General features: G+C 40.8%; 2 protein-coding genes across 12 annotated transcripts; one reads left to right on the top strand and one right to left on the bottom strand.

The window, feature by feature from the left end:
* Window positions 1-1,180: 1,180 nt before the first annotated feature.
* HNRNPA2B1 (heterogeneous nuclear ribonucleoprotein A2/B1) lies at window positions 1,181-15,639 on the bottom strand. 7 transcript variants are annotated; one of them, XM_049799258.1, is made up of 13 exons: window positions 15,432-15,639; window positions 9,871-9,981; window positions 8,786-8,932; window positions 7,063-7,273; window positions 6,626-6,727; window positions 6,447-6,536; window positions 5,825-5,887; window positions 5,322-5,441; window positions 4,915-5,037; window positions 3,802-3,884; window positions 2,723-3,647; window positions 2,351-2,481; window positions 1,181-1,528 (listed from the first exon to the last, which is right to left on the bottom strand). In XM_049799258.1, the coding sequence occupies exons 1-10, from the start codon at window positions 15,459-15,461 to the stop codon at window positions 3,823-3,825; spliced, it is 1,059 nt and encodes a 352-aa protein (XP_049655215.1). In that variant the 5' UTR covers window positions 15,462-15,639; the 3' UTR covers window positions 1,181-1,528; window positions 2,351-2,481; window positions 2,723-3,647; window positions 3,802-3,822. The 7 variants fall into 7 exon arrangements, with proteins under 7 accessions (XP_049655215.1, XP_049655214.1, XP_049655216.1 ...); XM_049799257.1 differs by having other exon boundaries at window positions 2,351-3,647; XM_049799259.1 differs by having other exon boundaries at window positions 2,351-2,957.
* CBX3 (chromobox 3) lies at window positions 13,558-27,016 on the top strand. Of its 5 annotated transcripts, none has more exons than XM_049799266.1 (6): window positions 14,816-14,912; window positions 17,510-17,560; window positions 21,418-21,560; window positions 23,140-23,305; window positions 24,701-24,795; window positions 26,371-27,016. In XM_049799266.1, the coding sequence occupies exons 2-6, from the start codon at window positions 17,537-17,539 to the stop codon at window positions 26,495-26,497; spliced, it is 555 nt and encodes a 184-aa protein (XP_049655223.1). In that variant the 5' UTR covers window positions 14,816-14,912; window positions 17,510-17,536; the 3' UTR covers window positions 26,498-27,016. The 5 variants fall into 5 exon arrangements, with proteins under 5 accessions (XP_049655226.1, XP_049655225.1, XP_049655223.1 ...); XM_049799265.1 differs by lacking the exon at window positions 14,816-14,912 and adding an exon at window positions 15,705-15,821; XM_049799269.1 differs by lacking the exons at window positions 14,816-14,912; window positions 17,510-17,560 and adding an exon at window positions 13,558-13,578.
* The last annotated feature ends 809 nt before the right edge of the window (window positions 27,017-27,825 follow it).

The following is a 27,825-nucleotide window of genomic DNA, read 5'->3' as shown; positions in this document are numbered from 1 at the left end:
ACTTTAAAATATCCAGTGATTTAGTTTTTGCATACTGCTGTTGCCTATACATTCCCTTGCCCCATCACCAGTAGATCAAAGTTAAAAAATCCTCATTATGGAAAATATAATGTACTTAATTCAAGTAAATTTTAAACCTTGTTGTAAAACTACTGAAAGAGTGTAAGTATCTCAAACAGAAAAAGAGAAGAATTATTTCCCTTTGAAGTGCTTTTTTTTATGTCACATGAATGCGGACTTGGCAACTGTAAAGAAAAACTTCCATCAACTAAATCTAAGTTACAAGGAAGAAGGCAAATTCCTGATCAGCTGGTCAACTCATTCTGTTGGAAAGAAGAAAGTAAAGCAGATTTTGCGCCATCTTCATTTTCTGCTTCCACTGCAGCCCACTGGTTACCTATGCAAATATTTCAAAGTTTAACTTAAGAAACAGAAAAAAAAAATATGTGAACCCTTAAATAATATTGAATCATATAAAGAAGGTTAAAGACACTATGATTCTGCCAAAGCCAAACATATAAATTTCAAGTTTAGAATAAACGATGTATGTAGGTAACAGGTTAAAACAGTACAGACTGAAGATACCTTCCCTCAGATACATTCCCAACTGAAGCTTTCCCAAGCTCACGCTTGGAGTTTGGTTTGGTGGGTTTTTGTTTCTTGGGGGGGGGGGGGCGCAGTTTTTTGGGGCTGGTTTTTGTTGTTGTTTGTTTTTCCCCCAGAAGATGCAGCTATCAGTACACAGTTCTGGTACAGCAGGAACTCTACATTCCATTCAAGTCTTTCTCTCTTGATGCTAACAACTCTTTACAGGTGGAAAGGGTAAAGCTATTGTCCTATCCCATTTTGACAAACTGTCTTAAGTGGTTAGTTTCATTAACAGGAAAGGAGGAGGTATTTTTATAAAGTGATATAAAACACAGTCAAAAAGCTATTTTAAAGCAATTGTGTCCAACAGCAAAAAGCTCAGCATTTTTAATTTGTAGCACTGTTTCTCCCAACAGAGAACAGATGCCTATGGTCAGAGATACAAGTTCTGTGAATGCACTTGCCAAGTTGACTTTGTTTTAAATCCACCTCAAAATTGAATGTTTCAAATCATGAAAGGGTCTAAAAGCTGCACATAAACATTATTTAATGTTAGACACACACTAAGTTTTATTAAGCATTACACTAGAACTACTTTGGTATAAAAAATACTTTATTTTAAAGCTATGAAAGTTATAAAAATATGTAGTTAAACTTTCTACTCACAGAATGGTTGCTATTTTAACATTAGTGATTTGTTTCTCCTAACGATCTTAATTTTATTCGAAAGGTTTACAAGACATTATTACTGTAATTTAAAAAACCCAGCATTACAGGGAGCTGTACTAATTGTGATGTTTTATCAGTACTCATTTAACCTCTAGATTTTTAATGAAGGCAGCAAAAACAACTATTTTCTGATGATACAGAATTTCTTATTTCTTGAAGCGTTTCTGTGGTTGACCACTTCTTCATTAGTTACCTGCAGCATGGCACCTTCCTGCCAAAGAAAAAAAAAGTGTATCTGAAGATGTTTATCACATATGTCTAAACCAAATTACCAATAGGGGAACTTCAGCCATTTTAAAAAAAAAGTATAAGCAGTTCACTGGTGTGTCTAACACAAAAGGAACAGGACTTCTGTTAGCTGAGTCCACGTTCTTCAGTGGGTAGCCTTTTAAAGGCAGTGGAACTTTGAAATTAGGGCTTTTTTTTGGTTGCCTTTTTTTGGTGGGTTTTGTTGATTTTTATTTAAAAACCAAATCTAGTAAAGTATGCCACCCTTACTCTGAGTAACTCATTACTTGATGAATTTTCATTAATTTGAGGTGCAAACATTCAATGCAGTGAGAGTAAGGCTGACTGAATTTGGCACTAAGGTTTATTAGCTGCAAGAACTATAAAAAATGGTGGAAACCTCAACATTCTAGCCAAATTCCAATTTACATAATTACATTATACACTTATGAAATACCACCTGCAGTTTCATTTGAAGTTTTCACTTGCCCTCCTAAAGAACTGCTTATGCAGTTGTTAAAAGAATGGACGACACATTCCTTCACAGAGGCAGATGTATTCTGTGGTGCAATTTTTTCCTTACACGTAAACAGTCTACAGTTACTTGGGAACCTTCAGGATGAAATGTGTTATATAAAATAGATTACAGTAGACAAGACACAACAACATAGTTCATTTTCAACAGCACAGAACTACCTTCATCGCATTACCTTGCAACCACCATAATGCATAGACTCCCAAGAAAAAATAAAATGTTGCAGGATGCAAAAATAAAGTTGTATGATTTAATTAACTTGTGACCTACCATTTTAACTACCAACACCAGGGATGGAACCCTTGCAAAGCTTTACTAATGGACACTTGCAGGTCTCATTTGTTCAACTGTAGCAGTGTACAGTGGCAGCAGTCTATGCTTGTCCAGGTTTCATATCATAGCTAGATTCCAGTAGGAAAAAAATATGTTAAGTAGCTGAAATTAACAAAAATTTGTTTGTAAAAAATTTAATAATACAAGAAAACAGGATTCACAAATTTCTTTTAAATTGGTAATTGTTAACTCAATGCATTGCTATGTTAAACTACATAATGATAATCACTATACTGAAAGAATACTGTCATACAATATTAGTTTCTTGGTTTTGGAACATTAAGAAAGGAAAAGTAAATAAGATCTTACCTAAAGAAGTTTAACTGAAGCTTAGAACTATTTTGCTCTACACCCTCAGCCTTCGTTGGCATCCTTATAAACTACTGTAGTTAAAGCTTTGCAGAAATACAGCGCAGCTTTTTAAGACTGGCTGAACTTAGTGACGTTTTCAAGAGTTCTCTTGTACTAGACCTGTGTCCCTGGAAGAGTACCTCGCTGGGGATATTTCCTTTCCTTGCCATTGAAGAAGCAGCATCTAAAAGATCTAAAAAGGTGTTTCTCCTTGCAGAGATATCCCTTAAGTTATCTAGATATTTTAAACCTGATCATTTACAGACAACATACTTTTTTCTGACCAGCATTTAATTTTACATGTACAACAATAGCTTTATATTATTTGTGGGACCTTATACTACCCACTCCTTGCCTTATTTTACAGTATTAAAAAAAAAATCTAAAATTACACAATATTTCCTTTAGAATTATTTTATTAAATCATAAATGTACAACAGCTTCTTAACTCTACACACGCACTTAAATTTTTAAAAGGAAAACGTTATGTCTTATTACACCATGATCCTGGCTAATAGCTTTTCAAAACTTTGAGAAAAATCTTAAAAAAGGTTTCACATGTCACCTGAAACTTACAAATTTAACATTATCAAAGGAATGCTTCTACACTTACAAAGACCACTAGAAAGAAACAACAATTAAAAAGCTAAGAAACTGTCTCAAAGGCATTTTTACAATCCTTCCTCCACAGTAAGGTAATGTTATTAAATAATCCAAATCCATTCACAAAATGGCTCTCTGCATCTGCTCTGGTGTCTTCTGCCATATCACTGCATATTTATGCATGACTGAGATAAGTGTTTCCTTAACATTGTTATTTCGATAACCTGAAGCTGTTCTGTTACCTCTGGGCTCTCATCCTCTCCTATTTATACAGTGAAGCCTGTTTCAACAGAAGTAAAGAGTAAAAAAATAGGTTATGAAATTATTCATCTAACCATTTTTTAAAGGAAAGATAATATGATCCTAAAAAGCTTTTAACTCCTGCAGCTACTCTCAAGAATCACTGCAATTTTAACACTTATAAACATACTTACCCATGGCATGCTTGCAGAAACTCAATAACGGCTCCTCCCTCCATATCCACCACTTCCTCCACTGCCCCCTGGACCATAGTTTCCTGCAATTGCAGAAAAACAACAAACAGAACAGTTACATCAGCACACTTTTGAAATCTAGGAATGCTTTTGATTCTGTATGAAGATTAACATCTCCTTTACTTCCAGAGACAGCATATACAACAAAGATTTTAACATTTCACTGCCTTCCTCTAAATAACCTCCAAGAACTGCCACAGGACTACATGCTAAAATCTTAGATTCAATCAACAGTGTCACATGTAATTTGATGCACTGTACTGTCTTGAGCTTGCGAGGGCTAACTTTATCTGGATGCTAAACCTTACATGAAAGGATTTCCTGTTTCAGTTTCCGTTTCACAAGCTTTACATGCCATATTAAACAACATTTTAACAACAGAAAGTGTCAGAAAAAAGTGACACTACGAGGGGGAAAAAAAAGAAATCCCAGCAAACTTAGTGGATATTCACTAGACACTCTACAAAGCTGACAGCAAAGAACATGAAACTTGGCTAAAATCTTTACTGACTGGAAACTGCAAAATATTTTATAATATTCTGGGAAAAGTTACTATCTTGTCATTATCTTTTAATAAAAGAGTAGTAATAATTTTTCCCAAGACAAGCTTTACAGTTTCAAGATGCGAAATTGTATCCAACTTGCAGAAAGAACATGGGCACTGCAGTCCATCTACTGCAGGAGTTACCAATTTCTTCATAACAATCTTAGAATCATAGAATGGCTCGGGTTGGAAGGGACCTTTAAAGGTCATCTAGTTCCAACCCCCTGCCACGGGCAAGGATATCTTTCACTACATAAGGCTGCTCTAAGCCCCATCCAACCTGACCTTGAACACTTCTTCCAGGGATGGGAGCATCCACAACTTCTCTGGGCAACTCGTTCCCATGCCTCATCACCCTCACTGTAAAGAATTTCTTCCTTATATCTAACCTTAATCTACCCTCTTTTAGTTCAAAACAGTTACCCCTTGTCTTATCTTCCCTTCCACCTCCCCAAGAGACTAAAGCCCACCCACTCTGGCTGCAAGGCAGGTCAGGACATATACAGTACCTCCACCATATGGTCCCCCCATGTTCCTGCTGCCACCAAAATTTCCACTTTTCATTGGACCATAATTTGAAGGTTGTTGGTTGTAGTTTCCAAAATCATTATAGTTTCCACTTCCGTAATTGCCTGCATTATCAATACAAAAGCGGAGAAATACCTAGATGAGCTAAAATGCATATGGCACTCACCAAGTTATGTGGTTATTAGAATTTTAAATAAAGTACAGAATCACACAGGTATTCCAGCAGTGTATGCAACGAACTGCTTTTTCACACTATTTCTTACTATTTAGAAAACAAGAGCTTCCTTATACAACATTTACAAACACATACCTCCCCTGCCCCAAAATCTCAAATGACTTGCACTAATTTACAACTGAAATGCTTGGCCATTTCAAGCCCGTAGGTTACCTCCTCCATAGTTGTCATAGCCACCTCCATAGCCCCCACCCTGGTTGCCATATCCAGGTCCTCCTCCACCATATCCTCCTCTTCCTCCTCCGTAACCAGGACTGCCACCAAAGTTGCCACCTATGACAATATAATCCTTTTAAAATAAACTTTTCCGTGTATAAGGCAACCAAATTATACAGGATCAGAGGGTATTTTTCCATTTAGTTGTGACCAAAACCCACCAGTCAGACTGCCTAAAAGCTTCAATTAAAAGGCTTAATTTACATCTTGATTTTTCAGGAAATTTAAGAAACCCTGCTGTTCTAAAGAAAAGGGCATTGTTGTCCAAGGAGTAACAATTTGCCATGTAGAAGTATAACATGAGCCAACAGCCACGTGTGCTTCTTAAAGCCAACCAAATGGCTTTGGCAATTAATATCGATTTATTACAAATGGTAAGTGAACGTAAAAAATGTTTGAGTGACAGAAAACAACCACCACCACTGAAAAAATAAACTAACCTCCAGGTCCTCCACCATATCCATTATACCCATCACCAAATCCGCGGCCACTTCCATATCCATCTGTTGGAGAAAAAAAACCCAGAAGTATTTCAATTCACCTGTAGCAAACTAACTGAATTCTCAAACCCCTACGACCTTAAAGACCAAATCTCAAGAGATTATTGATTAAGCACACATACACCTGAATTCAGAAAAATATTATGTGAAATAACACATCCAACCATTGCTCTACATCTTCTCTTTTCTTGCACTTTTAAGACACCCAGTATTTAATTTTGGACATAGCCCTTCCACTATAAACGTCAGCAAGTGCTGCATAGAATTACAGAGGAGAAACTTCTGAATTCCTTAACAAAATTACTAAGTTTAGGTTAATTTTGGCTTTTAATAAAATCCTTAAAAAAACTAAACCAAACCAAAACAACTTCATTTTACTGAATATCCACATAATCAATTTCTGTACTACAGAAGTGGTTTGCAAGTTATTTTTCAAAAAAACTCTGTAACTGCTATAGCTGCACTTCAATTAAACAGCAGTAGCTTACAAAGTTATCCACAAGTTATCCACAACCAGAAAGACAGTATAAATAAGGAAAAAAAAATAATGCTACAAACATGCCTGTCTTACCAGCTCCCCCTCTGAAATTGCTGCCAGGTCCTGGACCAAAGTTGCCACCACCTCCACGTGCATCACCAAAACCGAAGTTCCCTGTGGCAGTTCAACATTTTTAAGCAGTGAGGTGATGGAAAGTGAACACAAAAATCAGCCACAAACCATTAACCATTACTTGTACATACCTCCTCTCCCACTCCTTGAATTTTGAACCTCCTGCATTTCCTGTCTAGAGAGAGCTTTCCTTACTTCTGCATTATGGCCATTAATGGTGTGATACTTCTGCACTGTAACAACATCAAGTAAGATACCATCAGCATTTAAGTACTGATCTGGCAATAAGAATATCAGACTTCCAAAAATTGAAGTGATTTCCAAATTATTGCATACATATTCTGGATCATTTAAAAAAAACAAAAGACCATACGATTTTTAAGCAAAGAAGCCTGAACTTAAATTTAATATACACATTCCCACACAATTCACCAAAGGTACAATGTAGCAAATATTCATGCACATAACTAATCCCATTATCTCTTTAGTTTAACTTTAGCTTTACACAATTACCCTAACTGCAAGGATTAACACTATCAAATGAGAGAGTGAAATGAAGCTTACTTACATACAATTTTATCCACAGGATCATGGTCATCAAATGTAACAAATCCAAACCCTCTCTTTTTACCAGACTGTCTGTCAGTAATGATTTCAATAGTGTCAATTTTTCCATATTCCTCAAAGTAGTCACGAAGGTGGTGCTCTTCAGTGTCCTCCTTAATACCACCAACAAATAATTTTTTCACAGTAACATGAGCACCAGGTTTTCCAGATTCCTGTTAAAAAAAATCCTTTAAATTACCAAAGAAAAACAACTGCATAACCCACTATTTTGCCAGGATTTCAGGAATAGAATATGGATAAACCAAGATTTTTCAAGCACCGAGATAGCACTCTTATAATGCATGACCCTGCAGACTTGCTTGAGGGGCCTTCTGGGACGGAAGTAACATGGTGTAATTGGGATGTTTTTCCTCCCCCCCCTTTATGTCAAAGTCTTAAAAGCACTGAAAAAGATACAGATAAAAGTCCTATTAAATGCAGGAAAGTAAATAAAAAGCCTTTAAACGGATTTAGTGAAAACATAAGATCAACAGTTTGAAAGAACTGGAAGTACTTAATAACTTAAACTAGAGCACGATTTTTGTAACTGAAACAAAGATGTGTCAGCTTCCTCTCCCCATTTCCCCAACAGCAGTGAAACCCACATTCCACTCCTATCAACAGCAAAAGTCATTCAACCTCAGCAGATCCACAGCTATGCATTTTAACTCCTATTCAAAATATGAAGACAACTCCTCACACTCATGGGTTATTTTTACACTTTGGGCATGATATCCACACTGGTGTACTAGGCAAGAATGACTTACTCCTGAAGCTTAGCAATAGCTTTTGTGTATAAACAGTATGCACGTATGCTGCTTTAATTACCTTTTTCCAACTGCTAACCAATCCTGCATTCTGCAGGGAATGGAAAGAAAACTAGGCTAGCTAACAGGGCTACCAGTCATTACGATTTCCGTTTCCCTTGACTCCCCCTCTGGGACAGCTCATTCAACTCCAGTTTATCAGTCCAAATACATTAAACGCCTAGGTCCAACCTTGAACTGGTAAACCCTCCCAGAGCTCCCACAACATGGTAAACAGAAGTCACCTAGAATCTGCACTTGTTCCTCAAGTACCTCTGTGCCACAGTAACCTGACAGAAAAGTTTACAGGTGCACTGCATTCCTGTGCACAGACCTAATTTATACCCTGACATTTAAAAACCAAATATGCCTGGGGCTAAAACTAGAGCAGTGCTAAGATGATTTTGTATACCACCACTGGAAAGGAAGAAGCATCCCTACTACATTCCCTATTTTTAGTCACGTTATATACGTTTCATAAATACCCCAAAAGATCTTGGAATAGAGTCAAGGGAGATTAACGTGAGTGTATCAGTTTGCGGTTTAGTTACAGCAACCATTCCAGAGAAGAGTCATTTTGGAATTTGCATAATTACAGGCATTCAACATGGTTTTGCTAACACTACTTTCAGACCCCAGTTGTGTCCCTTGCAGACATGATTCTCATCCAGAATAACTTAATTCACTGTAATAACAGACATTTATGTAAGTATCATTTAACAGACTGAAAGTATGGGAAATAGTGCCCCAACTACAGCCTTTTACCTAGAGAATTTAAATCCAAGCAATTTCAAACAATAACAAAGAGTAACTGTCTGACCAAGACAGACATTCCTTTTTCAAAGCATGAAAAGTATTTGCTTTCAAAGCCATCCTTACCTCTCTAGCCACAGCTCTCTTGGGCTCAACCACCCTTCCATCAATCGTGTGAGGTCTTGCAGCCATAGCTGCATCAACTTCAGCCATGGAGGAGAATGTTACAAAACCAAACCCCCTTGATCTTTTGCTTGCAGGATCCCTCATTACCTAAAAACAATAAACATGTTTAAACCATTTCTTCCTCTCTCATAAGCATAACACTAACAACATTTGGAGAAAACATGTAAACTTCATTTACATTTTCCTTGATTCGATTTCAAAACAATTATAAAGTAGCAGGTTGTGCTGATTAAGTACACGAATGGCACTGCTTGGCACAGAAATGCAAACCATTGTTGTCCTCCAAGACTCTACCAGTAACTCAGAAATGCTGCTGTATCAGCAACGTATGTTTATGTTTGTCTTCTCAAAAAAATAAAACATATACTTTCTTTTAAGCTTTCTGAAGACTACAGACTTTAAATTTGTGTTATGAAAGACATATTTACTGCTCCCAAAACAAATTCAGTGGAGGAACTTCTGCAAGAGTCACCGTCCCGGGAGGTATTTAAAACACGTATAGACGTGGCGCTTAAGGACATGGTTTAGTGGTGGACTTGGCAGTGTTAGCTTTATGGTTGGATTCAATGATTTTAAGGGTCTTTTCCAACCTAAACAATTCTATGAAAACATCACACAGAAAGACATCCTTTTCCAGCTTTGTTGAGGCTGCTTACCATGACATCAGCTTTCTGCCAAAGGTTACCAATTACACACACGTAACAGTGCTCTGTGTAAGCACTCCCTAATGCACTTCAGCCAATGATGCCCAAGTTAATTTTAAACTGTTGAAACCAGTGGTTAGAGATAATCTGGGAGATTTTACAGGAAACAGATTGTGAATGCTCCCTAATTCTATCAACAGTTTGCAAGAAAGCCTGTGCATAGCTTCAATGGACTGAATTATGTATAAACCAACCAACTGTACACTTAAAAAAAATTTTAATATTCTATCTTTTCCTTAAGCTATCCAGCAAACGAACTCCCCACTTTTAAAATTTCTAAACATTCTACGCAATTGTTGTGCGTTAGTATGCCAAACTTACCACACAGTCTGTAAGCTTTCCCCATTGCTCATAGTAACTTCTCAAGCTTTCCTCTGTTGTTTCAAAGCTTAAGCCACCAATAAACAGTTTGCGGAACTGCTCCTTTTCCCTCTATCACAGAAAAGAAGATTACATTAATATACTTAACAATACCCCATTTGCATCAGCAGAATTAGACACTGAGGAAGATTTCTTAAATGTCAAAAACTTTCAGTAAGACATATTTTTCAAAATTAGGCTTGTCTCTTCTAAATGTTCTACCACTATTGAAGAAATTAAGCAATTTTTGCCACTTTTACGATAGTTTTTAATTATGTGCTTCTTCCCATGTCTCCCTCCAAATATTAAGAACAAAGGACCACATTCAAAAGACTTCCAGAATAGTCCTCTAAAAGATCTTTAGGATACGCTTTTTAAAGAAAAGAAAAACAAAACCAAAAGTTCTCATTACAGGTAACGTGAATTCATTCACACTGTCTGATTCTACTCCAGATGGCATTTATTTTTAAAAATCATTCTGGCTCAAATTGTTGTACATGGATACTATCATGCTATTTACGCAAGGCATTAAAAATAAAAAGAAATGAAGATACAGCCAAACATGTTCTAAAATGGGTCATCGATTCATATTTTCTCATTAATTATTGAAACGAATAAAAGCTGTAGCATCTGTAAAATTAAACTGGGATCCTGCACCATTGCAATCAGTGTAAACCTATCCACCCTCAACGGTAGCACTATCAAAACTCGATTCCCTTTAAAAAATAAATGTGAATAACACATATTCACATATGTATCCACTAATGTAAATTATCCTTTCAGTAAGACTTAATTCTATTACCTTTCAGAGAAATTATCACTGCACTTGCCATCACAGCAGGAATTTCTCCTGAAGTAGTACATAATGAAAACAACCCAGGACCAATAATAAGGCATTACATTTACTATTTTGTATGTAGTATTACACCAAAGCAGGAAGGACAATCTTCCAACCTCTACCAGTTAATACTTTCATACCAACTTTTTATACTAAGCAAGCATCATAATTGTCATTTTCTATACACAATAGCATCACTAGATCATAAATTTTGCCGTTTCATGTGTCAAACGGCAACCATTAAAAAGCTTTATACTGTTAACTAGTTTTAAAAATCAAGAAAATCTGCTTGGGTGTTTGGTTTTGTGTTTTAAACAACCCAAACGCTGCATAGTTAGCTGTAACTGACAAACACAACATGACCAACTATGCACTTGACACTAAGATAAATGTAAAAAAGGAAACTAAGACAACCAATGAGATTTGGAAAATATGCAAAATAGTTCAGTGCACAAATGCTTTTAAAAGTGTTAAGCCAATCTGCATGTAGATGAACATGTTTTCTGAGGTTCTCCAAGGCAGACCTGGATCTAGATGCATGTAACAGGAAGACAATTACTGTAGGTAGTACTGAATCAGTATTTGTTCAAAATGCATCACCCTATTACCAGCTTGAGATACTGTGACAAGGAAGTCACCCCCCCCCCCCCAATAAATACTGTATTTGAGAATGATCAGTTTAAATGTCTCTTAGAAAACACTTGGAATCTGCTATTAGATCTACTATTTTTTCTTCTAAGGAACACAAAGGAAGCTAGTACTGTCTCCTCCTCATATAGACAGGCAAAATTAGACACGAGTTTAAAAGCAGCAGACCCACGTTAGGTCAAATTTTGTTTCACCTCATCTCTTAAAAGGAATAAAGGAAAGGATGCTGCACACTAGACTTGGGCTAAAAAGTAATATGCTGCAAGTCATACTATTATTTATAATTTGAGTAGGCTAGCAAAGAAATCATTTTAAGCAACGATACTGCAAAAAAAAAAAGCCTCCCTTCAAATTACTTCAGTTCTGCTGCTTGAAAATTAGGGACTACTTGCTACAGTTTCATATGCCCACAAAAGACACTTTTTCCTATATAATCGATTATTGCCTGCCTAATAATGCATATTTATAGTCTTATAAAAATAAGAGAATCAAGCAAATTTAGTAGACGTGTAGGATTTTTCCAGTAAGTGTTAGGTTTACCTTTGAAAACAGGTATAAACATGTAAATGGAAAGAATGGGATTATCAGCTATAACAACTGCACTTGTTTTTTAAAGGACAAACATATACCACACTATTAATAAACATTAAACAGAATTAACAACACACTTGAAAAATGTGTGAATTCTTAGAAACTATAATCTACCATATATTAAATGTCATGCAGTACATGCCCTACCCAGAACAACATCTAGGCACCACACACATCAGGACATGGCAATAACAAAATTCCCTACCAGTTCTTTAGTTAAAATGACTGTGTGAAAAGATAATAAATGTGTTGTTCCACTAATAGATACACAGCCTCTGTATGTAGAAAGACTATGTGTTTAAAATATTAGTTTTAAGAAGCTATGGTTAGTCTAGCATCAACCGCCCACCAGGGTCCAGAGAATTCTGACCCTCTGAAGTTTATGCTGAAGCTGCAAAATGTATGATAAAGATCATTACCACTCCAGTCCTTCTCAGAATCTTGATAAAAATCCTCATGTGCTAACCCCCCCCCCCCAGGCCCACAATATAAAAGCTGGAAGAAAAACCTTTTTTAAGGTTTCCATACTACTACACTCTGTGGCAGGAACAGAGTGCGAGAGGATATCTTTGCGAACTCTGTCGAATCTTCATTAGTGCTTATTTTAAACCTTCCTTCACAGGCTTAAAGCAACGCTTCAAAGGACTTGGAAATGCAGAGCTTTTGCTGGAAAATTCATCATTAAAGCAAGGAAAAGTATTTCACATAGCAATAACGCGTGCGCAAATACTCCAAGCTGACCGCAGACTTCTGCAGAGTTAAGAACCCGAGTAACAAAAATGGTTAAGAGACAAGCGAGTGGAAGCTCTGAACTACAAAGGCTAGGCCTGGCAAAAGCAAAGCTGCGTTTACTGGTCCCAAACTAGAAAGACGCTTCTCTCCGCCGCTCCCCATCCCCTCCCCGCCTCCCCCCCCCCCCCCCCCCCCCCTTTAGCCCCTATACGTTCTACAGAGCTTTGCAATCCAACAGCCTGGTTCTCCCCCTTCCCCCGCCGTCTGATGTTATCAGGAGCTAAGCGGTTACCGAGCCGGCTCCGCCATGTGGCGGATATCAGGAAAACAGGGGCCCCCGCAGCCAGAAGGGGAAAATGGCGCCCAGAAGCAGCCGTCGCCTCCAGGGACAGCGATACGGCGGGAAGGAAATAGCTTCTGGAAGCACCGACCCCAGATGAAAAAAAAAAAGAAGATAAATAACACCCGAGTCCTCGGGCTAAACTGTAACCAAGTGCTGCAAGCCGCTTCTAGCGTGCACCTACACACACCGTACCAGGAAGGCGTTGCAAGCGCTCTTTTCCGCCCCCCGCCGATACCAGACGACTATAGCTGCCTGCCCGCCTCGCAGCCCCTACTGCCCCCCCGCCGCCTTAGTCGCTTTCTCGCCCTCGGAGCGATCCTCACAGCCTGACGCACAAGCGAGTCTCGGCGCCGCCATTTTACCCCTCCCCCTCGCCACCGCCATTACTCGCAGCGCCACCCCGGCCGGTCACCACCTCGCAGGGCAAAGGCGACTCCCCGGATCGCGCACTGACTGACCTCCATGGTCGTGTGCCCCCCCTCCTCCAGCGCCACCTTAACGGCAGCTCGGCTAACGGGTACGTCAAGTAATTTAAGAACTCGCCACCCGCCATGCACAGCTACCGCAGCTTCCGCCTCCTCTCTCGGCTGCGCACTAGACCCGGCCGCCGCTTCCAGAACCTTCCTCCCCGCTAACACTTCCTTTGCGGAAAGACATCCAGCCCCCTACCCGCAGCGCACCGACGGGGAGCCAGCAGCGGCACCCAGACCTTCGCTGACAAGGGCTCAAGCCCGCTCGTAACGCCCAGACCCGGAAAAATTCACTCCGTACGCATATCCAAACATGCCACCCTCCTTAAAAGCAAACTCCGAATTTTCCCTTTTCACGTACCATATTCTTCATGGTTTACGTATTCCTGCTTGAGAGTACCGTACAACTGGTCAGTAATGGCTGCCTGAACTGTTACGTAATTTGAAATTCAGCTCCACGTAGTGCTAGCGCCCTCCTTCTCCAGCTCAGGCTCTCTTCCGAGGTTTTAGTTTAAAAAAAAAAAAAAAGACTTGAATCTGGAGCTTAAATATCTCCAAAGGGGCAGTAGTTCTGTATAACGCCCCTACGTGTTTTTATCATGTAATAAAAACTCATCAACTCCGTTAGTAATGGCTGTCTCCGAAATGAGCCGAAGGAGCCGTCGTCGTCGAGCTTATCCGCTTCGACAGTCGCCGGAAAAAGCCGAAACGGGAATAGAAGCCTATTCGACTCACTTCGGCAATTTCCGGAATCTGCCGAAGCAGACAAGAATGGCGCTCGGAACCTGCTCGGCAATTTCCGGAGAAAGAGACGCTGCAGTCACCGACTACCCAGCCCGTTCGGCAATTTCCGACAACGGAAGAGATTCGCAATACGTGCCCGAGCCGAGCCGAAACCTCCCCGATCGCGACTGGCACCGTGTCGGTTTTTTTTTTTTTTTTTTTCCGGAAATTGCCGAACGGCCCCGAAGACTCAAACCTCAAAGCGAGCGGTTATAATTAGCCGAAGGCGGCCTCATATTGCGCTCCCCCTCTCCCCTCCGCTGTCCTCTCCGCTGCCACCCATGGTACTGGCAGGGAGCGGGCGGGAGCAGAGCGAAGCGCGCCCCCGAAATCTTCCCTTGCTGTTGGCGGCCTGGCCCCTTCCCCCTCCGCCCGGGCAGGAAGAAGTGATAACTACCCAGATTTTGGCGCCAGCACCGACACATCGCGGGGCCCCGGGAGCCAGCGGAGGGAGGCGGATTTCGCCGCAGCCTGCTCCGTTCTACCCCGCACCGCCGACATTGGGCGCGCCGCCCGCTTCGGCACTCTGTTCTTCCTTCCTTCCTCCCCTCCCTCCCTTTTTCTCTCTTCAGCGGTCTCGCACGCACCGCGACAAAGGGTGAGTGCTGCGGCCCCGCACACCAGGGAAATGGCGCTGGAGCTGCTCCTTTCTTCCCGCCCCCTCTTCTCTCCCCTCCCCCCTCCCCAGCTCCCGGGAAAGCCAGCGCGGATCCACCCGCGGCTCCTCACCCGGAGCGAAGCCTCCCCAGCCGACTGCGACCCCTCTCCCCGCTAATAAAAGAGTTTCCGAGGCGCCCCCCCCCCCCCCCCCCCGCGCCGCGCTTTCCGAGCCCCCTTCTCCCTCCCTCCTCCCCCCCCCGCCGCCCTCGCTAACGACTAGGCCCCTCCGCCGCAACGCGGGAAATGGCCGCGTTCCAAACGGCCCCCTCAGCCACACCGCAACGAGCTTCGAGCCCAGCCCGGCGCTCCCTGCCCGCCCTCCCGCACCGAGGGCCTCGCTCCGCGGCGGGCGGCGGCCGCTCCGGCCCAAGGCGCCCTCATGGCGGCGGCCATCATGGCGGCGGCAGTTACCGGGCGCCGCGGGCCCGTTCCCCCACCCGCCGCCCACCCGGCTCACCCAGTCGCTTTCTCTGTCGCCGCGAGGCATCTTCCTTCTTTTGGACGCCTGACGCGGTCCTGCGCTAGCCCCCCGTTGGAGAGACGTCTTGGCCCCCCTCCTGTGCTGGCGGCGACGACGGTAGGAGGTTGCAGCTCGCGCGTAGGCGGCGTCGTGCGCTCTGCCCCGTCAGCCGCCGGCGCGCACTGCTCGGCCAGCCCAGCCCCGCCAGCCGCCGCGCCCGCCCTGCGCCGCGCTGCGCTGCCGCCCAGCCGCTCCCCACCCCCTCCCTGCCTTCCCCCACCCCCCGCCTCAACCCCCCTCAGATGTCGCTGTTGCCGCCGCTGCTCAGTGCGCGCAGGGCGAGAGCGAGGAGGAGACGGGAGACCCGAGCGGCTGGGCACTATTGAAGTCTGTATCCTTCTCTCTCCCTCTCTCTCCCTCTTTCTCTCGCTCCAGCCGCCTCCTTTCCCCCTTCCCTCCGCGCCCCGCGGAGCGGGCCTCGCCTGAGGGCCGCCGCGGGGAGATGGGGGCGCAGCCCGCCTGCCTCTTCCCCCCCCCCCCCCCCCGTCAGTACGCTGCCGCTTCCTTGGCGGCGGGTGGGGGGGGGGGGGGGGGGTAACGAGCGGAGCAGGGGGGCCGCGGCCCCGGCCCTTTCACGGCGCCTCCCGGCCCGCGCCGGAGGGAGGGAGGGCGGGCCCCGGAGCGAACGGGCTTTGCCGCGGGGAAGGAGGGCTGCGCCGGGGGGCGGGGGCAGCGGCACCCGCGCGGCGGCGGCGGCGGACGCGCTCGGGAGACAAAGCCGGCCCGCCACCGCCGAGGGGCGGCCTCCGCGCCCGGGCGTCCCTGCGCCGGGAGGCGGCGGCATGTGCCCGGCCCGGGGGAAACGTGGCGGGGTGGGGGAGGCGGCGTGGAAGGGGCCCTGGCGGCGGGGGCGCGGCGCAGAGGGGCCCGCCGGGCGGCGGGGGCGGGGGCGGCTGCCCTCCCCCGGCCCCGGTAGTGGGGCGGCGGGCCGGCCCCGCGCCGCCCGGGGCAGCCCCGTTAGCTCGCCCGGGGCGTCCCCGCCGGCCTCGCGTGCGGACACCATAGGCCCGAGGCGCAGCCTCCCCCAGCAGGCCTCCGCAGGGCTGCCTTTATCTTCTGGCGGGGGCGGCACGGGCGTTTTGTTATTGTTGTTATTGCTGTCGCTTTTCCCCTTCCTCCTGCCTTTCCAACCGGGGACGAGACGAGCCCCTCCGCGCTGGGGCCCTCGCCCCTGCCCTTCTCCCAGCTCACCTACCCCACCGCCTGTAGGACTGCCAAAACCCACCTCCCGCATCGGGGGAGATTTGGGCGGGATTGCCGAGTCCGGGAGGTTTTCTGGCCTTGAAGGACTCTCTCTTTTGCCTTGCCCAGGCATATGGGGAATTCTAACAGTTCTATAGTTTGCAGTGGGGCGGGGACAATACATGCCTAAGGAGGTGCCCGGTATGAGAAATGACATGGAAAAGGGGATGGATTGTGTTCAGCATCGTCTGTGGAGGTTAAATATCTAGTACGTACCGCTTAGCTGAGTTAATGTTGCTCTAGGGCCTTAACTCTTGCAAACTTGAGAATCAGAAGGCAACGTTATAGTTGCATTAAGGAAAATATTCGCTGTTTATAAGCATTTACTACCATGTAAGAGTAATGGGTGACTCATTATTACACCACAGATACGTAGCTGCTCCCCACCAGATTCGCAGTTAATATACCTAGGTATATCTTGATTAACTGCTAGAATCTGAACTCCTGTTCTATTGGGTTTAAGGAAATAAGCATCCCTGATGGTCCTCCCCCTTTTCCCTAGAAACATCTCTATGCCTTAGAAGGCCTTGGGAAAAACCTTTTTTCAACCCTATGTACCACTTTGTCAGTATCGTTTATCCTGGCTAGCATAATGGTGCGTTACTGGGTTATGCCGGACAAAGTAGTAACCTACTTCTTGTTCTGGATTTAATCCGTATTAGAAATGTTATATGTAGTGAATACATGGGGGTTGGAACAAGGACCATGCTTGTATTGGGATGCCTTTCTTTCAGTAATGTAAACTTCCTTTTAATTGTCATGCATTTTTCTAGTAAAAGCTCTGCAAGTCTGCAATAAAAATGGCCTCCAATAAAACTACATTGGTAAGTTCATGCACACCTAAAGTATATAAGGATTTAATCAACATATTTTTCTTCAAACTTATAACTTGGCATCTCCATTTAAAAGATACATCCACATCTCCCCTCCCCAGCATTATTCTGACCAAAATTTCAGATCCAGAAAGTAAGGCTACTAGAAAGGACATTGTCTTTGGCTTTAATAAATCTGCCATTTCTAAAGAGGCTTGTTGGGAAAAAAAATAATAATAATAAAGGACTCTGCACTATTTCATCTGTCCTACAGTAGAAAACACTAAGGATTTTTTTAGCCTCCTTTCAGCACACCATGTAATTCATCATATATGTAAAAAAAATAAAATCCAAATCATGTATTCATTTAATTTCTCCCAGTGTATTTGGAGAAAACTAATTGCCTGAGAAAAGGCAGTCTTTACAGATGAAAAATAACGTTACTGGGAAATAATGTGGCGTAGTTAACATGCCTTTTGAAATGATTTTTAACAAATAACAGTTTCTTTGAATTTCATAGGAGCAGAGATTATCAGATGTCAACCCCTCCTGGACCGTTTTAATGATGCATTCATGGATCTCAAGTCCTGTAAAGCTTTGCTTGACGTTAAAATATGGACTTCTAAGGGCAGTTGGTTGCTGGTTACCATTCAACTAATAATGATGTTTAGTTTTGTGAAAGACAGAACTGAAAAAGCATAGTGTGAGATGCATCTTGAGGTTGAGGCAGGGAAGTAAGCAAAAATACAAGTGTACGATTCAAAATTTGGATAGCAGAACAACTGATTTATAATGCACTCAGAAGGCCTGTTCTTAAATTGACTGAAATGATTACTGGTTGACCCAGATTGAGATATATTAAAAACTTGTATTAACTCCTGGCTTAGAAGTGCAATAGAGTGCTTCCCTTATATTGTACGACAACAAACTACTTTAAAAGATTTCACCAAGGTGAATGTCTGAACTTTCTCTTAGTAGTTGATTGCCCACTTTTCCCTAATTTGAGGAAGAGAAGGAGTTAGCCAGCCTGGGGAGGGGGTGCCAGAGAGAGAGGAAAGAATCTGTGAATGCAGTATTTTTAATCTTTTGGTGTTGTTGAGAATTTTGCTGCACAGGTCAGGAAAATCAGTTATGGTTCCCATGGGAACCATAACTAATTCTGCTTCATTATGTATTTTTATGCAAAACCTAAATGTATTAAGGGATAGCGTAGCTCTGGAACTGTAATTCCGATTTTGTTACCTCTTGTATGTTAAAACACTTCACCACAGTGTCACGTCCGTGTTTTAATCTTGTCCCTCAAAGAAAGAGTGGTTATCCACAGATCTGCATTTGTCATATGTGACTTCTGAATGCAGAAAGGGAAATGAGCCATAGATGTATGTTCAGTGGTCAAACACCCAAGTTACAGCTTACAACATGCAACTCCAGCTAGAGAAGGGAGCTTCAGGGGTCCAGTGGACATTTAGCAACCTTTAACTTCAGTCAGGTACCACATTCACTTGTGGGCTGAGATTTACATTGGCTTGTGTAATCTCAGAATGTATAGGTTTTTAACAAATGTTAAGTATTTCTGCATGTGCTGCAATCAACTATTATTTTCATAGGTTGAAAAGGCTCAAGAGTTTGGAAAGCAGTGCTGGTGCACACAAGACCTAATTAAACCTCTATTATTTAAAAGAAAAGGCAACATATTCTTGATTTTATTATTTCTTACTGTACTTCCAGAAAAAAAATACAGGGCCTCATGACATTCGTTTTCTTCTGTGGAAGTTTATATAGATACCCAAGTCTTAGAAAGTAAAAAAAAAATAAATTGTTGCTTTGACAGAGAAATCCAAAACATTTATCTTTAAGTGACAAGAATTAGTGAGGCCAAAAAGGGTACCAGAAAACAGTCTTCCATTGAATGAAAGAATTTTAGTCCGATGGAGGTGTTCCCTACTGGTAGCCTGCTTGCCTCATTACCAGTAATTGTAATGTTATTGCTATGGTACAGTGAGTCTGTGACTTTTTTTCCCCCTGCTTCTTTTTTTTGTTTGTTTGTTTGTTTTCCTCATCTCTACCCATTTCTCTTTGTCACGCTTTCATTTCTTGAAAGAAGCTGCCTACATAGAAGCGTTGGACATCTTAATGTTTTTTATTTTCCTTCCATTTCAGTCTTTCATTCTTTTTCCTGTGGAGGCAAAAAAAGCCAGTGTGCTTAAGTTGACACTTTTCAGACATGAATGCTGTGGTCAAAATATACCTGGGATATGCAGGCAGTTAAAATTTAATTGGAAGTACATGCTCTGTTTTAGATAATCTCTCTTCTATGCTTCCAAATCAAAACAAATGTCACATGAGATGTAATCGTATATGGAAACTTGCTGTTTGAAAGAGAAAACTTGAAACTTTTCCTGGTCTTTGTTGTTTGCACCTTCAGTTTATGGGTTCCTAACCAGAGTAAAGCTATTTTGGGGAGGGAGGGAAAAATTAATTAGGAAAAATAAGACGCACAAAGACAGGGCTTTGGAAAGAAAGAATCAGCTTCAAATCTTCAGTTTACAAAGGGAAGACAGTTTTTCTTTGTCTAACATTTTTTTTTTTACCTTTTACAACATCAAGACAAAATTCTAAAAAGTCTAAAAATTTGACAGTTTCAAAATTGCTTCACAGTATTCTCAAACTAACCCACATGAATTCTAGAGAGGACTAGAGAAAGGCCGTCAAGCAAATAGAGGTGCTTTGTGATTTTTGCTTGTTTGTGTTCTGTTCTATAGGAAGTGCATTAGTAAGGAATTAGTTCTGTTCGCTCTGATTTAGGGTGCTGCATGACTATATGTTTTAGGAGCTTAATACTGCTCCCATTAGTTTATGGCTGCCACTTTAACAATTTCCTTATAAGGTGCCGTCCAAAATGGCAAGCAAACTGCTTTTGGTCTGCTAGTGCTCCAGAAATGTGATACAACAACATGATAGGCTTGTTCCAACCTTTATAAGATTACAAACAAGGAAATTCTGAAATGTGTCCTTCTATTACTATTTAATTGTGCCTTATTAAACTGGGAATGCCTTGAGGATGATGTGGATGTAATATTTATTTTAAGAACTTAAAGAATATTACTTGAAATATCAAATGTAAACTTGAACCACTTATAAAGTTTTTTTAAGTTAGCAAAATTTCATTTACGTGTTAAGTGCTGTACTTAAGTGTAGCTGTCTTAAATTTCTGCACCTTTGTGACATCTGTTTGAATGTACGTTACATCGGTGCGTGGCTAAGAATGAGAAGGGACTGCAGTAATGGAATGCTCCTAGCATGTATCCTGTTCAATAGATATGGGTTATTGTTGAGTATTTTGCTTATTGTAGCAATACACCATAAACTTTGCTCCCATCAGCTTCTCCTTTGTTTTTTTGAAAAGGTAGTAACCACCTTTTTTGGAGTACCATCCCTTTTCTATTTTATGCATTTTCACAGTTACCTTACTACTTTTCTTTACTTCTGCCTTATGCTGTTTCTTGCCCTCTGCCTTTTCACAGGCATAGAGTTAACTTTTAGAAGTTTCATAAATTTTTGAGCATGTAGCACTGAAAATTAAATTTATAAGGGGAGTAGAGGCACTGAGTGTATGGACAAAAATATGTCACCTTTTTTAAAACTGGTGTTGTGTATCTCATTAAGCAACTGAAAAACCCCAGAACATTAGCATGTCTTGCTCAGGTTACCTGACCACATGCCCTAACATAAAAGGAGTCTGAGCTTCTGGCTTTAGTGTGAATAAGTACATGATTCTTTGCTGCTTACTGAGCAAAGTTGGATTTGGCCAGTGAAGTAAGTGTGTAAAGCAAAACAATGAATAATGTCATTCTGAATTTCTTTTGTAGCACAAAATGGGAAAGAAACAGAATGGCAAAGGTAAAAAAGTTGAAGAGGCAGAGCCTGAAGAATTTGTTGTGGAGAAAGTCCTGGACAGACGTGTTGTAAATGGAAAGGTGGAATACTACTTGAAGTGGAAAGGATTTACAGAGTAAGGCATTAACTATTTTTTTTTTTTCTGATAGAATGCTAGATACTAACCATTTATTTGAAATAACTGCAGAGAGGGGATTGAATGGTGGGGATACTTTTTAAAGAACCTCAAGGGAAGGACATCCATAAATGCATATTGAAGTGGGGCAGTAAAGTATGAAAACAAAATAGAAAATATGTAGCTTAGTGTTTGTGCTACATAAAATGTTCCAAGACTTTTACCAAGTCTTTAGTGATTGTTCTTTTACCACTGTTCTTTGATTTAGCTTGTGTCACTATCTATCAAGGTAAGCTAGACTGACAGTTGTTATATACGTGGTGGAATGAATGTTACTTCTGAGTAAGAAATTTTGCAGGGATTTAAACTGTAGGCAGCTCTGAAGCAATGAATATGAAGCAGATAGTTTGCTTATTATTCACTTTTCTGAACTGCTTTCAAATTAGATGAATTTGCATAAGGAATTCTGTGGCATGGTTGCCTTCATTAAGCATACCCGAAAGGTATCTTCTGAGTCTCTTTCCCAGGACTTACGGCAGCACAAGAAAACCTTACAGTGGACTTACGAAGTTGATTGTTAAAGAAGGCACGTAGTTGTGCCTCCTCTCTGCCGTGACACTTTCTGCCAGTCTACTGTAGTAGCTGAAAAAAGGCAATGAACCTACCAATGAACATAAGTAGTTACATATGCAGTCAAATTATTGTTGCATACCTCCCTGATTGCATTGCAACATTCTGCATTCTAGCGCCTGAAATTTGTGTAGTGATAAGTGATAAGATAAAAGCAAAACGTGTTTAGTATTCAAGGGTCTGATTTGAAGTTGTAAAAATATGTTTTAGTAACTGCAGATAATTTTTAGGCATCCTGCTTGTGCAGTAGCACTGTGGCAGTATTTGTGCATGAGGACTTCTGGTGAGGTGCTTAGTTGTTGTAGGGAACATTCATGGACTTCTTAAAATTTTAGTTAACAAAATGCACACTCACTGGAACATTTACAGTGCCCAGCTGTGGATGTGGAACCTTTGTTCCCTCCTGTAGTTGGCTGAAGGAAGGAGATAGTTCTAGATATAGTTGATCTCAGTGCTCAGAGACAACTTTTGAGAGTGTTCCTCATATATAGAAGCTTAGACTTGCGTACTTAACACTGTTTGTAGTGAGTGTTGTGTACATTCTATTCTCTGTAAGTCTTAGTGCTCGTATCATATGGTTTGTTCGCATGGACAGTCTTTAGAGGAACCAGGGAAGGGAGTCAGTTTAAATGGACAGGTAGGTTTTGGTAGGGTGGGGATTGCTTGTTTTAACTCCTATAATCCCATCCAGATCATAAGAGTTAATAGAGCTGCTTACTCTGTATCTCCAGCTTAAAAACATTGTTTTTCAACAATAGCAGAGCATATTTTTTTCAGTCATCAAATGCAGTACATGAAGGTTACTAGAGATGGCAAGATGAGAATTCTTAGGTTTAAGAAACCTGCCTTACATAATCAGAAAAAAATTAACTTCCTTAAGGTGAGCCATGTGGCTAGTTTTACGTTTTTCTTCTTTTCCTAGTTTCACATAAATGTATGTATGTTTCAGTGCTGACAACACATGGGAACCTGAAGAAAACCTAGATTGTCCAGAGCTAATCGAAGCTTTTCTGAACTCTCAGAAAGCTGGTAAAGAAAAAACAGATGGTGCCAAAAGAAAATCTTTGTCAGATAGCGAATCTGATGATAGTAAATCAAAGAAAAAGCGTGATTCTGTAAGTATATGTTCATGTGCTAAGCTTTGTTTTTCCTGTGTCTCTTCCCTACCTCTCCATCCCCACTCCCCCCCCAAAATCCTGTTGTGATTTTGAGAACAAGACCAAACATGGGTTTAAAACTGTAAAAATCGCACAGCATCTGAAACTGTGGTTTGAAAAGGATAATCATTCATGGTGGTTAATAAGACTATCCAAATGGTGGGTGAAAGGTGAGTGATGGACTACATGACTAAAAAGTTCTTGCATTGTCCCATGATGCTTACTGAATAATTGAAAGTAAGACTGGTTAAGAGTTATTTATGAATGATACTAAGTGAACAGTTTGTATTAGAGCAAAAATTTCGTTAATGGAACAAAGATGAAGTTCTGTTTTGGCTTTCATATTTAGCATGTGATTTTAAATAGGTGAGTGGCAAGATGGCAAAATGTGAAGACCAGTCAGTTACTTAGATTAGGAACAGACATGATGGTGGAGAGGGAGTAGAAAGGATGACTGAAAAAAGGCTACCTTTTCTTAAAGGTCTGGGTTTCTCCTGCAATTTAAATGAACAGACAACATGACAGATTTAGTGCTGATAAGTAAAAACAATGCACATATAATAATGTGCTTAATAGTTCGCATTTTTCTCTGTAAACTGTAAAACTCTCAATTTGAATCGAAACTCATTGGCAATGTCAGTGGTTTACTGAAGACAGCTGATGGATGTGTGGTTACTGTCAAAAAAAGTTGGAAGGCAACAGAAGGAATAGTTGATGAATAATACAAAGAATATTTTAGTTTCTGTATAAAGTCAGTTGTGTGTCTCCATCTGGTACAGTAGTGGCCACTGTCTCAAAAAGAATATTGTGAACCTAGAGGAACTAATACAGGAAATAGTTGTGATATTCCTTACCACCAGTGTGATCTCAGTGAGCCAAGAAGAGTTGAGGTATTCCCCAAGGGTTCACTTTCATGGTTGGCTTAAGTCAACCCAAGTCTGTTGTTTTGCTGAAAAGGATGTGTTTTTCCCATTTTCATGAGTGCACTTGTGCTTTGCCTCTTTTGTTGCTTTTACTGGCCATGATTATTTGTTTATATACTATAAGGATTTTTAGATCATTTGTTTCATCTATTGAGTTTTCAGAAATAAATGCTAGAAACATTCATGTAAAATTCCTTCATTATTACTCTACATATGAATGACTTGGCCTGAAGATCAGTCATGAAAAAATAAAATTAATGTAATCTTCAGACAATTATATGTAATTATAGCTTTTATAATTATGTATGGTTATATTTTTTGTTCTGATATACACATATATAAATATACATAAGAATGCGTATATCTAGCTCTAACGCCAAAACAGAATTTTATCTTAAACTGGATAACAATCTTCTAACTTACTCAATAGGTTGATAAACCAAGAGGGTTTGCAAGGGGTCTTGATCCTGAGCGGATAATTGGGGCTACGGATAGCAGTGGAGAGCTTATGTTCCTCATGAAATGGTAAGTCTTACATCCACAATTCTTGTCCATATTAAGGGAGTGCGGGTAGTTGCACTTAGGCTAATGAGACAACTTAGTTTCAGGAGTAAGACAGAGAAGCTGGTAGACTGCTTATTAACCTTGCATTCTTAGGAAAACAAGGGTTCTATAATCAGTTTAGGACTTAATCCCCCTTCCTTCAAAACCCAAAATAACTTTAGTTTCTATTGGTTCAGTTTTACAGAAGTAGAAATTTGAAAGGTAAATTCTGATAAAATATGGAAAAATTGGCATTTGTGTAGGAAAGCTGAATCTCAGTAGTGTTCTTGCTGAGGGAATGGCAGGCAGAAACCCAGCTTTACATGTTCCAGTAAGCACAAGTGAGCTGCTGGATAGCCAGCCATTTAACCAACCATAGTGCCAGCTGTTCTGCGTGCAACCAAGTGGAATTGGAACCAACTAGTGGAGGAAGGTGAGGTTGAGATGAAGAACAATATGAAGGAGAGGTTTATCATTATGGGCTAGTAAGAGGGGAAGGTGATGGGGGGAGTTTGTGTTGTTGGGATGGTAGGTGGAGACCAGCTTCATTAGCTACAGTGTTGACAGAAGGACTTCTTGCCTTGTGAACAAGTAGGATAAAATAAGTACTTTTTTCCAGTGTTGAGAATACAAGAGGTTGAATTAACATTTGCTGGGATCAGGTTTCTTATGGTGGTGGGATAAGAAGAATGATAGCTTTCCACAGCCTTTGAGAAGAGCATAGTTTTCTGAATGGAGTCAAACTTAGTGGTCTCCAGCTAAACTTGTCATATGATGTGCCTGGACTGCTGAAGATTAGTGTTTTGAAAGATTCTGTCTCCCTTCTGCCTTTTCAAATTCTCTAACAATTTTATGTGAAACTTAGAAGAATTGCAAAATATAGATTGTGACTATTTGAATTTCTGTGGTGATAATTGGCAAAATCAAACACGAAACATACAAGAAGCAGCTTTTTTTTGTTTAGTTCAGTTGCAGTTGATTAGTTTTTCATAATTGATTGTAGGCAACAAACATAGATATGAATATGTATGCCCAAAACTGACTTGTAAAGGCAGCATACACTTTAAAATGGAATCTGAAGTATGTCAGACTGGAAAGTTTGTTTTATTACCCCAAGACAGCATCAAGAATAGGAGTATGAAATACAGCAAGTTACTTGCGTAAACAGTAAATAGAATTTGGATGCAAGTACCACCTCTTTAAGACTGATGCTACTGATTTTTAAAAGTCTCACTTTGAAGTTTTGATTATGCTTTAAAGGACAAAATTAGCAAAGTTTTACTTCTTTCATTACATACTGCAATAGGTAACTGTATAAATGGTTCCCTTTGAATAGCGTTTTCCTTTCAAACAGAAAAAAATATGGGAAGGGAAGCAAGATGCAGCTATAGAAACCTTGCCATTAGCATGGAAATTCTTGGTAGCTATAGTGAAAGGTATACTGAAAACTGATTTCTAGCTGATGTTCTTTTCAGAATGTATGACCTATCAAGAGCTGCTAAATTTATTGAATTAATGATTATGCATTTTCTTAAATCCCACTCTCTTCTACATCAGGAAAGACTCTGATGAGGCAGATCTGGTGCTGGCCAAAGAAGCTAACGTGAAGTGTCCTCAGATTGTAATCGCTTTTTATGAAGAGCGACTAACTTGGCATTCATGCCCAGAAGATGAAGCACAATAATTGTTTGCATTGCTTTTTTATATATATGAATATTAAAACCTGAAATTTGATTTATTAGCAATGTGAGAAGCATACATTCTAACAAGAATCAAATTTGATATTTTTTTGAAGTAGTATGTTTTGCATCAACAGCGAGTAAATAAAAGCTTTCTGCAACTTGTTTCATTTATCACAAGAGAGCATTTGATACTACTACTTCCTCCATATTAGGTAAAAAAGCTTTTATAAAAAGTTCATAAACTTCCATAGTTATTACAGAATCATAATGAATGTCTAAACAAACTCACAGATGTTTTGTAGTCTTCTATACTATTGATGTGCATGTATCTTCTTTACCCAAACCTAGCCCTTTAAACCTGTAGAATCATTCTTTTTAGTATTTGGGATCACTTGGTCTCAAGAAGACCAAGTGAAAACTAACTTTGTAGTAATTTGAATGTTATCAGACTGTATATTGTTTACTTTACTGTAAATACTGGTGAACAGTGGTCAATAAAATAGTTTTATATTCTTCCTTTATACTGATAGGCTGTGACTCTTTTGAAGCGGTATGATATTTCTGAACTTTTGATATGTTAAGCTCTCAATTCGTAATATATTTAACTATAAGTTGTTTGGGGGGGGTAGATTGATTAATTAATATTACCCCATTGCTACTCTGTAATCACAATACCAGACAAATACCAGGCTTTGATTCTTTGTATTTTTTTTGGTGAACAATGCCTGAAGCATCATTTTTTTTCTAGTCAGGAAAGGCTTGTGAAATGAACGTGCTTCGGGTACTTGTTTAAATCACAGATAGCAACCATACTGCCTAGGTATGGTTGCTGGTCACAAGGCCAAGTGGCCTCCGCAGATATACTAGGAAATATTTGACATGTGTCGACAGTATCAACCTTTGCTTTAATTTCAAGTCTTAAAACAAGGCTGCAGTGTAATTAGCGGTGGTTTGGATGGAATTATTCTTCATGCCATTGCCTGAAGAACACTTGCATAGCTCTGCCTTTAAAGTGGAATATTTTAATGAAGATATTTAAGTCATATACTTTAAACAAAAGACTTTGTTTCTATTTCAGATTGAATTTTAAAATAAGTCCTATAATCAGCTGCTTGGAGAATGCCTTCAGAAGTGCAGAATTAAGGAGTGGGGAACTCAGGGGGAGGAAAGTTGCCTTTTTTCCATTCTTTCTCTAGTTGCCATTCCTCTTTTCACTTGCTTTCCTCTGCACGCATTCTTTTATTTGTGTTTTGACTACCATGGTATAGTTTGCCTTGAGCTGTGCCTCTCCATATGTCAATGGCCAAGCTTGTTTCAGAATTCCCCTTGA

This window comes from Accipiter gentilis, chromosome 4 (genome assembly GCF_929443795.1).
Source record: "Accipiter gentilis chromosome 4, bAccGen1.1, whole genome shotgun sequence".
Classification (NCBI taxonomy): domain Eukaryota; kingdom Metazoa; phylum Chordata; class Aves; order Accipitriformes; family Accipitridae; genus Astur; species Astur gentilis.
The sequence above is the reverse complement of the archived record's forward strand: the minus strand, read 5'-3'. Positions and strand labels throughout refer to the sequence as shown.